General features: G+C 33.5%; 3 protein-coding genes across 3 annotated transcripts; 2 read left to right on the top strand and 1 right to left on the bottom strand.

The window, feature by feature from the left end:
* Positions 1-263: 263 nt before the first annotated feature.
* Positions 264-7,146, top strand: LOC120342532 (uncharacterized). The gene is made up of 6 exons (XM_039411403.2): positions 264-1,528; positions 1,968-2,032; positions 3,742-3,904; positions 4,434-4,679; positions 5,188-5,359; positions 5,960-7,146. The coding sequence occupies exons 1-6, from the start codon at positions 1,492-1,494 to the stop codon at positions 6,177-6,179; spliced, it is 903 nt and encodes a 300-aa protein (XP_039267337.2). The 5' UTR covers positions 264-1,491; the 3' UTR covers positions 6,180-7,146.
* Positions 7,147-7,281: 135 nt separating this feature from the next.
* On the top strand, positions 7,282-9,040 carry LOC120342538 (C-type lectin mannose-binding isoform-like). The gene is made up of 3 exons (XM_039411415.2): positions 7,282-7,894; positions 8,291-8,453; positions 8,649-9,040. The coding sequence occupies exons 1-3, from the start codon at positions 7,618-7,620 to the stop codon at positions 8,890-8,892; spliced, it is 684 nt and encodes a 227-aa protein (XP_039267349.2). The 5' UTR covers positions 7,282-7,617; the 3' UTR covers positions 8,893-9,040.
* A 1,209-nt stretch (positions 9,041-10,249) lies between these two features.
* Positions 10,250-11,896, bottom strand: LOC120342525 (actin, muscle). The gene is made up of 3 exons (XM_039411394.2): positions 11,391-11,896; positions 10,954-11,307; positions 10,250-10,791 (listed from the first exon to the last, which is right to left on the bottom strand). The coding sequence occupies exons 1-3, from the start codon at positions 11,845-11,847 to the stop codon at positions 10,466-10,468; spliced, it is 1,137 nt and encodes a 378-aa protein (XP_039267328.1). The 5' UTR covers positions 11,848-11,896; the 3' UTR covers positions 10,250-10,465.
* Between the last annotated feature and the right edge of the window lie 680 nt (positions 11,897-12,576).

Below are 12,576 nucleotides of genomic sequence, written 5' to 3'. Positions count from 1 at the left end.
GTATACTGTAAATTTTTGATATTCTGTGCTTCGTAGTTTAATTTGCATTTATTTTTTATATTTTAAACGCTTTGTCAAATGTACCATAAAATGCTAGTGAATATCAGGATTTTTTATACGTGGTATGGAACATTATACAGACGTGTAATCCGATATCACAAAACAGTCATTACAAATGTTTCCGATAAAGCAGCGCGATGGGATATATTATTCATAACCACAGCTAAGCGGCTACTGGTAGTAGTGGGCATGGAAGTTTTATAAGCTAGTGAGAATATGCTACAATTATTTCTAGTAAACGACTCAGAAATAACAAAAATTTGTTTATTAGATCTTTATATGTTCAATCCAAATTAGGAATTTTCAATTAAATGTTTAACAGGCTTTTGCTGACAAAGTTTTCTTTTAATGGAAGCTGTAGGGAGTTTTTGTACATCTGCAGATAATAGTATGAGCATGATTGCGGCAGCACTGCTCTATGAAAGATTTTTCAATTTAGTATTGTAAAGAGTTATGTTCTGGGAGTTGTGATCCAAGAGTACGGGTGAAATAATTCAATTTTTCTCGCAACAGACGCGGTATACATATAGACAATGTTAGACATATTACTTCTATATTTTTCTTATGTAGCGATGATACCTGTTATCGACATAATATCATATATTATCACCTGCAAACTCATCTTAGGGAAAGTAAATCTAGATAACAAAAAAAGGTATGGTTGAGACAACTGTATTGGTCTCAGAACTCCTTCAGAAAAATTATTTTCAATGTTTTGAACACTATTACAACATACTGTCCGGAACACCGTCATACACAAGCAGTATGCGTTATTCTCTGTATTTATAGCTGGTATATATTTGGGAAGAGTGAGTCATGAGAAAATGAAATTTAGAGTGGTAACTAATCAGCGTTTTTTAACAAAGGAACTCGCTTCGTGGCATGGATTTTGTAAATATTAATAAAAGTTCTATTGTTGTGCCGTTCTCAATGCCTTTCTTGTAAAATTCGACTATGATTATGATGAAAATGGATTGAATGTATTGAATGAACAATTGAAATGTTCTGAAAATTTCATTTGAGTCATAAATGCTCAAAATCATAAAGCTGATGTTTTGCGCTACATAAAAATAGTACCTGGTGCAATTTTTAATTATTATGATGAGGATATTTTAACAAACTCACTTTTTACAAACCATATATATACAATCGGGAAAATTTGTTGATAAAAAAACATTTTCAGTGTCTACTAGACTATATTTAACATTAACTCAGAAATATCAGTAAATTAAATTATTTTTAGTGCATCATATCATCACCCGAGTTATGACTAGCTAGATTATATTACGTCACAGGACAATGCCTCTGCATGCTTCCTGTTTCAGTAATTTAAGCAAAATACTCATGGCAGTATAATATAATGAGGCATTATTTTTGAAACGTCATATAAAACTGTTCGTTGAAACCAGGGATCTCAGAGATATCTAAATAATGAATCTAAGCATCACAATTACATTTCTGCTTGCAGGTAAGCCAAAGTTAACTTGTTGGGATATATTTTTATTTCTTATATCATCATTTACCTAATTCCAGATACGGGTATGCACTGTTATATATACCGCTTGGTAATAAACAAGTTTATATGGAATCTTTGAAATGGTATATTTGAACGACTTTAATCTAACAGCTTCCCTAAGCAAGGTCTATTATGTTCTTTTGGTAGGTAATTAACTATAAAATAATACCTCGCATATCTTTCAATAGTGGGTGTTTGTTGATTTGCTTAGCAAAAGTGACGAAGGAATAGGAATTCTGTTTAGATTATTTGTTTATTGAACATACTGGTTGACCCAAATACTGACAGATTTTCGAATAATTGCTCCCATCTGTGATATGCGCAGGCCAGAACTGCGTTTAAATAGGTACGGCCTGGAGTATTCAAGGGACCATTTTCTTCTTTTACAAAGGGTTTTCATTTGTGAATTCTGCCAATGACTGCAAAGCGCCCAACCTGGTCCGAACAGACCTACAGGTGCGTAAATAGCAAATCATTAAGTATTTATGTAATTATCAATGTTTCAGAAAGCAGCATCGTGGATAATATGCAGTTTTACATTGCAAACTTTGGTATTCATGCATTTCTTAGGGCTATGTGTGACTTTCACTGTTTATGACGACTATCGTACCTTCAGCATTTCAGTGTCGTCAAGAGTATGATTTCATTGACAACTGTTCGCAAATTGACGATATTTTTAGGAATGGCTATTGCGACCGCCTTTGAAACGTCATTGAGTGGCGCTCACGCATATTACTGTGTTGATGTGTAATAATGAATCCTAATATCAAAAAGCTAAATGATTGTACATTTTTAAGAAATAGGTTTCGATACGGTAACAGATATGTAATAGTGGTAAGCGCAATGAACATCGAAGAGCACCCAAGTGTTTATATCAATTGCTTCCCTGCTATTGTATAAGCTCTGAACGGACTAGCTTAAATGTGGATAACATAGTTATAAGTTCATTGCGTGTATTATTCCGTATACAACACTTTATCAAAAAATGATTGCGAAACAATTATTCTCAAATATATAACATCACAATATGCTTGAGTTTGATCGTATTTTATGGTGAATAACTTATAAACTAGAGCGAAGTATAAATCTAGGCTAATAATTATATGATTCAAAATTGTTTATCAATTTGATCTGGCAATTTTTTTCCCTACTTCCTCTCGAATAGATTAATGTCTGCACGTTGTCAAAATTACCATGTCACGATTGGTAATGAGTATCATTTGAAACCGAAGAAAAAATTGTTTTGCTTGTTACAAGTTTTATAAGAGATTGGAGAATACGTATATATGTTCAAATTTACAAATAGGGTAAATGGTGAGGTTTTACATTTTCTCAAAGTCACAAACTCTGAAGACGCGGGATTTTGACGCGTCTTGTTCCCATTTATTTACATTAGGTCAACTTAGACTTCTTAGAGCAGCCATTCAGTCAGAATTATATAAATATGCATTCAAATTTCAAAATTAATGATTGCTAATGACTGAGCCATTTCAAGCGCATACTGAAATTCAGAAAGGAGGCGACATGAATAATCTTTCCATGCACTATCATTTTGTAACCAAAAACGCGATAACAACTCAATAATAAGAATTACTGAACGGTCTGAATCTTGAAGTAACCAACCATTAGGTTCTATTTTAGCAGTGGATTGTTGTATTGATATATACGCAGTTGCTGATTACAAATTCATTTTAATTGGATGATATTTTATATAATACAACATAATATCGTGATAAACCGGTGTGAAACCAAGTGAATAAATTCGTGTGATAGTTCAATATCCCGAATGTTTCGTTGAAGTCTTTAGTTATATAGTTTGGTGAGCATAAAGAATGGTAACTGGATAAGCGGGAGCTTTGTTAACAACGTCGAAACCATTTGCGGATCATAATTATCTGCTCATATGTCGAAATAAAAGGATAACAATTCAAAATTACAGCGTTTTTACTGAGGAATCATATTTTTCAAACGTTGTGTAATTTACCAAACTTACAACCAATTTTGGCGAGTTAAAATATAACGAAATGGTTACATTTATTTTAAATTTGGTAAATTTTCGTTGAAAGATAAAAAATAAAACCTCCAAGTTCACAAGTTAAATATTTTTTTATTATTCAGATACGAATTTTCTTTGGGTAATTTTTGGATATATTCTGTATTTTCAGGGAAATATATCATATTCATCGAATCTCAGATATGAAGAATGTACTTGGAAGTTGCCGACGGTTGATCAAAAAAATAATATTTTATTTATTTTCCTACAAGAAATATTTTTAACGTTTACCGAATCAGGAAGAACGGAATGTGCAGGGAATTTGATTCTGCCGGGTATGTAAGTGCATATAAGTCTGGCCAACAAATAAACTGCAATTTAATACTTTTTAAAATAAATAGATTTGCTTCTGTGCATCAGATATACCACAAAAACAGCTTCTGTTATATGACTCTCCATGGGTGATATATAATGCCTGAGACAAATTTTAAGATATTGAATATCGAAAAATTAGGATGCAAACGCAGTTTTAAACTTTATAAAATTTTCGAAATTCGCATATAAAATGTTATTTTTCGTGTGGTTTTAACATGTAGGTTTATGAATTATGATGTTTAAATAATATACAATAAGCATACAATTGTTTGTACTGTTGTTTTTGGTAACCGAGAAATCTCATTCCACAGTCCCTGTCTTGCATATTTGTAAAGTGTGACTATAGGGGAGTTTGTGACCCAACAGTGTTCTTGGTTCTTTACCTGCTGGCTTCCGGACATTGTACATGTCATCTCAATTATAACGGCATAGTAATTGTTGTGAGATTGGACATCATCAGTATTCACATTAATACTTTTTTCTTTATAGAACTTGGGCCGATTTGCAGAATGCCTCTTAGTCGTTGTATTTTGTATATTCCGGAAAATATCGATTGTGACGTAATCAAGGTTGACACATACATTAAGAAAAATCTGAATATTTCTCAATGTTCTAATAAATTGTGGTATGATGTGAACACCATCCCGGAAAAAATTCAAACGAAGGCAAATTACCCGGATTTTAAAAATTTCTCTCTCAGCTACAATATAATCGAATGCCCAAAGAAAGTTCAGGGTACGTAAGTAATATCATATTATTCAATAAACAGGATAGAAAGTAATTGAAACAATAAAATGAATTTAAAATATCCAAATTTATTTTCTTACTCAGACTTGAGTAGGCGATCATTTCATACTTCCTTATTTATTGAATGTTATAATTAACATAAAATTCGTTGAGATTAAACATTGTAAAATTGATGTATAAAGGCTTTATTCTTATGCTCTTAAAATTTTTAACTGGATAATGGACTATATTCTCCAACTTCATTGCTCTCTAGAGTTGTCCCAACTTAGAGTTTGCTTGTATGACGTTGACGAGCCGTACAAAATATGAAAAATAGTTGAGGCAGAAAGCTAAATACCTAGATAGATGTAAATGCTTTTTCCAAGAGAAAAATTCCGATTTTGATAACCTCCTAATTAATTATGTACGCAGCAATTTTGAATAAATTTGTGCAGTTGAATATTTATTTCTTATATTTTACTTATGATTATGCTCATATATCTCTTTTATACACTAGCGTTTAACGTTGCACCTGACAAAACAAGTTCATCGCAAACTGGAAATGAAAATTCTACGAAATCCAATGACAACAATTCAAAGTCATCATCTTCAACAACATTTATAATCGTCATAGTGATTCTTATAGTTCTGTTGATTTCCATCATTATTGTCACCATTAGCCGATCCAGGTTAGAAAATTTAGAATTGAAAGCAATTCACTATACATATATACATATTTAAATTGAATAGTTTAGGCTGCGATAAATTTGAAAATAAAATTTCGGTACGCGCACCAAGATGTCGCATAACCTGAACCCTACGCTGGTACACAACCTGAGTTCAGGTTGTGCGCCTATCTTGGTGCGCATACTTCAGGAGGTTCAAAATTTCAAATAAACACACTGACTTTACTGTGCGACAGGCGACAGGCTAGTGCTCAACAAGCGGGTACGTGTTTTTGTCAGCACCAGTGTACATACATTATAGCTTTGCTCTCTTATAGAAATTAGTAAAGATGTCACCTTCTAGTCTAGCCAGTGTAGTCAATAGTCTGTTGCCTTGATAAATATTTGACGAGTCATGACATGGCATGAATTATTGTTAAAATGGCATGAAATTTCAACCATATTAAATTTCCTATTCATATATCAGACTTTTTCAATATAAGATAAACTTGAGCGCACAATCTTAGACAGTTTTAAAAAAAGAAATTTTCAGTATTAGAAACAAAACAGTTTGGCTAACCAAATTTTGTAAACTGCGTTCTTTGTATTTATTTTCCTATCTAGGCTGAAACGATTGCGAAGGGACAAACCAAAAAGTCCACAGAAGCCTCCACCTACCACCGGTTACGTATTTCCATCCGAGATTCAACAAATCGGCTTGAACGATCAGACACCATCGCCGACTGATGACGAAATCCTATCAACGAATCACTATGAAGAAATAGCACAAACGCGGGTCGAGAGATCCGAATCAAGAGAATATATATCAAACGTAATATATTGATAAATTATGGAGAGCATTGCCCAAATATACAGACATAAAAGTCAAAACGAAATAGGCCAGTACGGGTATCTAATCTTTCACAGTACCCGTACCGAGTTCACCCCAACTTCTAGAGACCACGAGATCGCGAACGAATGCCACGGGGTGCGCAATTTTTTATTGAGATGACGCCATCACATGGAAACAACGAAACTGAAAGGGCCCACAAAATTTTCGAAATAAATAAAAGTAATAGCTTTCTAACGATCAAAGTCGTCTGTAGCTACCGAACATTTCAAAGAAAATGATCGGGTAGTTAAGGAGAATAGCGATTGTTTCATTACAACGAGAACGAGGAAAAGAATTCTAACAACAACAACAACAACAACAACATAATAACAAAACGATCCAAAGGCCCACTTTGTGCCCACTAACAACAAACCGAAAAAATGTTGTAAATTACGAAAGAGAGATACGAATGAAAGAAAGAGAGACACTGTAAAAAAGGGAAATTATCGACGTCGCATCAAGTGCTTACCTGATTTATTTGTCGAACACTATTACGTTGGCATAAAAATAACCTGCTTTGCGTCGAGGAACTTTTCTACGTGTATTTTTCTGAATATAAATCATCAACACTGTGGCAAACCATGTTTTGCAAGAATGAAAAATAATAATTTTTTTTTATACTCTTCGCTACTTATTCATACATCTTGTTTTGGTAAGAAAATCACAGACGAAAAATCGAAGTTATACAGTCATTCAAAATCAAGTACGTAAATGAATAAATTACCTAGGAAAATTTCATGAGTTGTGTGTTTGTTTTTCTCTCGATAATATGAAACTTGGTGCCTAGGGCATTCAACGTCATTGTTTAATAAAACGATACTTATATAACTGTTGAAATGAATACAGATGTTCGTACACGTGAGATAAATAAATTTTTGTACTGTAGATTTTCCAATAAAATTTGTGGTTGGGATATAAAGCTAGGGATTAGATTGTTTATAAAGCAGTCTAGAAATCCACACTTTAATAATTTCAAGATGATAACTATTCAACAGCTAGCTTGAAGTCTGTAAAAACAAATATATATATATATATATATCATTCATATTGATAGCTTATTGGCAATGACTTAACAGCGTAGATTCACACTGTAAACAGTAGAGTCGCCTCATATAATTAAATTAGCATTAAAAAACGAAAACGCAGGCCGAAAGCAATTTGTGTGACACATATATCCAAATTCTTTCGCCTTGGCAGGAAGTTTTGAGTTGTCTATTTAAAATAGTAAATAATTGAATTTTTTAGATGGTTTTTCCACCTAATTTGGTAATATAGTTCAATTTACACTTTTATACTCTATTCCGCTGTATATATGATATTTCTTTGAAACAATATATGTAACAATAAAGCCAGAATATTGTGGCAATATTCCCTCATTTGAGGAGTCAAAATGACTTCATTTAGTGTAATCACCATTGTTGTATTATTAATCCACTTCATTTTGGGATTGTGTGACATACCGTTGGATACATGCACTCTTTCTTGTGGAAATAAGGACTCGACAGTGCGAGATGCGCTGGTACATCAAATGGTTGGGCCTCCTGGTAAGAGAGGACCTGCTGGACCTCCTGGTCCACCCGGAAATGCACAAAGTACTTGCAACTGTCCAAAATTTCGAGAATTAGAAAATAGAATAGACGCGTTAGAAAAAGCTCTCGTAAACAAAGGTGAGTGTATTTAATAACATTCGCAGTGATAGTATAACAAGCTAATATTGGTTCTGATCTTAGATCGATCGGAAATTGATTTGAAATAAATTTTTAATAAGAGTTTGATCAAATCTGTAATGCATCATGCGAATTTCACCGGTGCAAGTAAATACGTATTAGGCATCAACATATATAACGTTCCGATTGGAATATAAATTAGGATCCAATGGAAGTGTTGAAAAAGTGATACTGCTAACATATATAATATTACTGCAGAACGTTCAAATTAATATTTTCGGGAAATATTCCATTTAATATTATGTCTAATGACACCAAGATTACACATCAGCCCTAACTTGAACTTCAAAACGGGATTTAGAAATGTTTTCACTTGTGTCAATTTTTATTCTAAAGAGTTTGGACGTGAAAGGCTAATAAAGGAAGGATGGACAAAAATTGGAGCACACTACTACAAGCTTTTCAAGACAAAATTACCGTACAAAGCTGCAAAAACAAAATGCGAATCAAATGGCGCAAGACTTGCTTCAACTGGATATCGCGACAGTAGCGTGAGAAGGTGAGCAATGAAAGTTACTACTTGCGGAATAAATATATATAGAATATATAGAAATATTCATATCTTTAGATAACTTTCAAAAGATGGTAATTATTGAGGAATCGAAATGGTACTTTGAAATAATGTAGCAAAGTAAGTACTCCTAATGAGAGTAAGATTTTATCAGCTCATTTTTTACTTATTTCATTCCTGCAGAGATTTGGTGGATCGACTGATAAAACCAAGTAATTATAACACATGGATCGGATTGGATGATTTGGAAAATGTTGGGAAATACATATGGTCAGATGGAGTTAGTTCTACTTCAGAGAATACGGAATGGGGACAGAATGAACCTAGCAGCAAAAATGAAAGATGTGCTCATTCTTATTCATTGAAAAATTGGTTGCTAAATGATGCATCCTGTAGTAGTGACTTCTACTTTCTTTGTGAAATATAAAAACTATAACCAGTTAAAATAAAAATCCAGCACTGCAATAATAGTGTGACGTAATTTAGTTTTTAGAGTTACGGTAGAAACCCCAAAAAACATAATAAAAATAGATTTATTTCCAATTATTTGAAAGTTGAAACATCATTAGACTTGACAGAATAATAATATTTAAACATTTTAACAAAATTACACAGCGAATTTATAGATTGCTTTGACATTGCGACGTGTATTATGATCTGTATATTAATTATCTCATCACATACTTTAGCAAAATTTCTAAAATCCCCACCGCTTAGAACAAGGCTTTGGATTTTATTCAAAATATGTTGAATTGCTATATAGATACATTGGGAATTTACAGGTTTGTGCTTATTGTTCGACATGCAGATATTTAGAGTGAAAGTTATTGACTTTCAATAAAGATTGTTCCCAAACAATTGTCCAGTTTAAATATTTCCTAACAATATGACGTATCAAGCAGATATAGCATACTCTTCTAGTACATTAAATGCAGCCATTTATTCTCGTTTTCTATTTTTCGAATTCCTGTATGGTTAAAGATGGAAATCAGTTTAACGAGATTCACAAAAAAAAAGATAAAAGAAGGTGTAAATCATGTTAATATTTATCTGCTAACATGGATACACCATGTTCTTATATTAGAAGGTAGCAAGTGACAATATTTTAATACTATGTCTGTCCACCACAAAGAATTAAAAAAGTTTTTGACATTGATGAATACCTCGAGTACTTTTATACTTTTGTTTTAATTGTTCCTCAACCAAGTTTTAACTGTTTAACATCAAGATATTTCCAGATAGTTCAAAGTTATTTACTTTCAAATTTCTACCGATATTGTAGGCTACATTGGAAAGATATATAGCAGTGGTTCCCAATCTATTATGGCTCGTGGCCCCTTTCCGGAGGCTTTTAGCACCCATGGCCCCCCGTTTATCACTACAGTAGTATTTAGATTTTAGAGTGTTACTTTGCTTGGTAGATTTCAAATCCCATCGTGTTCAAACAATTCATGCTCAACAAAGTAAAAACATCCTGTGAAATAACCTCGCCAAAGAATGAAACTTGGGAGAACGGAAAGTTTTCTTGTTAAATAAAAAGTAAACCAGTTTTATGCCTAGTATTGTAGCTCCCTCCAACTGCTCTGTGCCCTGCCCCGACCGTTGGGGGGCAATGAACCAACGGTTGGGAACCGCTGATCTATAGAATGAATGAATGCATCACAGTATCCTCTAAATTTCCTGAACAGAGTCTTATCTCGGTATCCCTTGCTTAGGCTATTGCTTGATAATAACATACGCGCGAAACCGTGAGCATGAATTAATATTAATAATGAAAACATTAGTAAATATATCAATTTTAGTTTTATTTTCATATCACAAATTCATTACATAAGCGAGTAATAATCAAAATTTTATTTTTTAACAATTTTACGATATTTATTAAAATAAGTATAAAAAATGTTCATTTAACATCGACCGTATAACTTTAGTTTGTTGTGTCCCGTTTAATATTTTATCAAGTTATCAAATTGAACAAATGTCAAAATTGATCATAACTATTAAAAACATTTTCTGTGGACGATAGAAGGACCAGCTTCATCATATTCTTGCTTTGAAATCCACATCTGTTGGAAAGTTGAGAGAGAAGCAAGGATCGATCCTCCGATCCAGACAGAATATTTTCTTTCTGGTGGAGCGATGATCTTGATTTTCATTGTACTTGGTGCAAGAGCAGTGATTTCTTTCTGCATACGATCAGCAATACCTGGATACATTGTGGTTCCACCAGAGAGCACATTGTTGGCGTACAAGTCCTTACGAATATCAATGTCGCACTTCATGATAGAATTGTAGGTAGTTTCGTGAATGCCGGCTGATTCCATTCCTCGAAAAGAAAAGCGGGGGTTAAAAAAGTTGAAAACATTTATAAGACTACAAAATACTTAAATTTACGATATTGAAAGAATATTTAAGACCTTTCATACTTGTTTACTCCCATCAAATTATTTCTCAATATTCAGCATAAAAATTTTTGTATGAAACTTACCGATAAAAGATGGCTGGAATAGAGTTTCCGGGCATCGGAATCTTTCGTTTCCAATAGTGATGACTTGTCCATCAGGAAGTTCGTAGCTTTTCTCCAATGATGTTGACGAAGCAGCTGTTGCCATTTCCTGTTCAAAGTCAAGTGCAACATAGCACAGTTTTTCTTTGATATCCCGAACTATTTCACGTTCAGCAGTAGTAACAAAGGAATATCCTCTTTCGGTGAGAATTTTCATCAAATAATCAGTAAGATCACGACCAGCCAAATCGAGACGAGCGATTGCGTGAGGAAGAGCATATCCTTCGTAGATGGGTACGTTGTGTGAGACACCATCACCAGCATCCATGACGATACCTATAAAATGAGAAATTGTTTTTCTAAAACTGTGTTTTATGAAAATATTCATTTAATATACCGTAAATTAGTACTGAACTTACCAGTGGTTCTTCCAGAAGCGTAGAGAGAAAGAACAGCTTGGATTGCAACGTACATTGCTGGTACATTGAATGTTTCAAACATAATTTGGGTCATCTTCTCACGATTAGCTTTAGGATTGAGTGGAGCCTCAGTAAGAAGAGTTGGGTGTTCTTCGGGTGCAACTCGAAGTTCGTTGTACATTGTGTGATGCCAGATCTTTTCCATGTCATCCCAATTAGTGATGATTCCGTGTTCAATTGGATATTTGAGAGTAAGAATACCTCTCTTGCTTTGTGCTTCATCTCCAACGTAACTGTCCTTCTGACCCATTCCTACCATCACACCTTGATGTCTTGGTCTTCCAACAATAGAAGGGAATACAGCTCTTGGAGCATCATCTCCTGCGAATCCAGACTTTACTAATCCTGATCCGTTGTCGCATACAATTGCGGTTTGATCTTCTTCACCATCAGACATGTTTATTGGTCCTGTGTTTCTTCACAAAGAACTGGAACTATTAACAGATACAAGCAACTATGATGATCTTTCCTAAGTACGTCTCTGTTTTATACAATGTTGGTGCGAAAATCTACACGAACTGCGTACAAGATGACAACTGTCATCACCTCTTCACCCAACGAACGCGTACACATCATCCAAATAAGGGAATGCAGGGAATGTGCTAAATGCATGCGTCGTAGTGTGGAAGTTGGCTATCTGCGTGAACTGCAAACTTGAAACAAAGTCGGTAATATAATAATTTATAATGATTGTTTTAACTTTACAATGTCAAGAATTCTTCCTCATATATATCTGTATGGGATAAAATGGACCTCTTGCTATCAAGTCGGAGTAGTCATACGATCTTAAGTATATATGAGTATTTATGATGGTAATATAATATTTTATAAGACTTTTTTCAACTTTACAATGCCAAAAATGCTTCCTCATAAAATGGATCATTTGCTATTATTTGTAATACGTTTATGAGTATTTTCAACAATGTGTGTCTTAGTATCTGTAAAGAAATTACGCATCAGCTCATCCAGTCTATGAAACAAGCAGCTGAGCGGTCAAAAGATCAATCTCCACGAAGAATTATGCATTATGTGTTTGTTCTTTGAATTATAGACCTTGTTTCGCAAAGTCGTTTTATATATATGAAACAACATTTTAGTTTTTAGTTTTATTTTAAAAGGCGTTTTA

This window comes from Styela clava, chromosome 3 (genome assembly GCF_964204865.1).
Source record: "Styela clava chromosome 3, kaStyClav1.hap1.2, whole genome shotgun sequence".
Taxonomy (NCBI): domain Eukaryota; kingdom Metazoa; phylum Chordata; class Ascidiacea; order Stolidobranchia; family Styelidae; genus Styela; species Styela clava.
This window is presented reverse-complemented; position numbering and strand designations above follow the sequence as displayed.

Excerpts from the sequence above, each read along its gene's own strand:
- LOC120342532 (XM_039411403.2), top strand. The coding sequence starts at position 1,492 with ATGAATCTAAGCATCACAATTACATTTCTGCTTGCAG. Across the intron at positions 4,680-5,187 it reads ATGCCCAAAGAAAGTTCAGG|CGTTTAACGTTGCACCTGAC; the intron begins GTACGTAAGTAA and ends TTTATACACTAG. Across the intron at positions 5,360-5,959 it reads GTCACCATTAGCCGATCCAG|GCTGAAACGATTGCGAAGGG; the intron begins GTTAGAAAATTT and ends TTTCCTATCTAG.
- LOC120342538 (XM_039411415.2), top strand. The coding sequence starts at position 7,618 with ATGACTTCATTTAGTGTAATCACCATTGTTGTATTATTAATCCACTTC. Across the intron at positions 7,895-8,290 it reads AAAAGCTCTCGTAAACAAAG|AGTTTGGACGTGAAAGGCTA; the intron begins GTGAGTGTATTT and ends TTTATTCTAAAG. Across the intron at positions 8,454-8,648 it reads CGCGACAGTAGCGTGAGAAG|AGATTTGGTGGATCGACTGA; the intron begins GTGAGCAATGAA and ends TCATTCCTGCAG.
- LOC120342525 (XM_039411394.2), bottom strand. The coding sequence starts at position 11,847 with ATGTCTGATGGTGAAGAAGATCAAACCGCAATTGTATGCGACAACGGA. Across the intron at positions 11,308-11,390 it reads CGCTTCTGGAAGAACCACTG|GTATCGTCATGGATGCTGGT; the intron begins GTAAGTTCAGTA and ends CTCATTTTATAG. Across the intron at positions 10,792-10,953 it reads ATTCCAGCCATCTTTTATCG|GAATGGAATCAGCCGGCATT; the intron begins GTAAGTTTCATA and ends TTTCTTTTCGAG.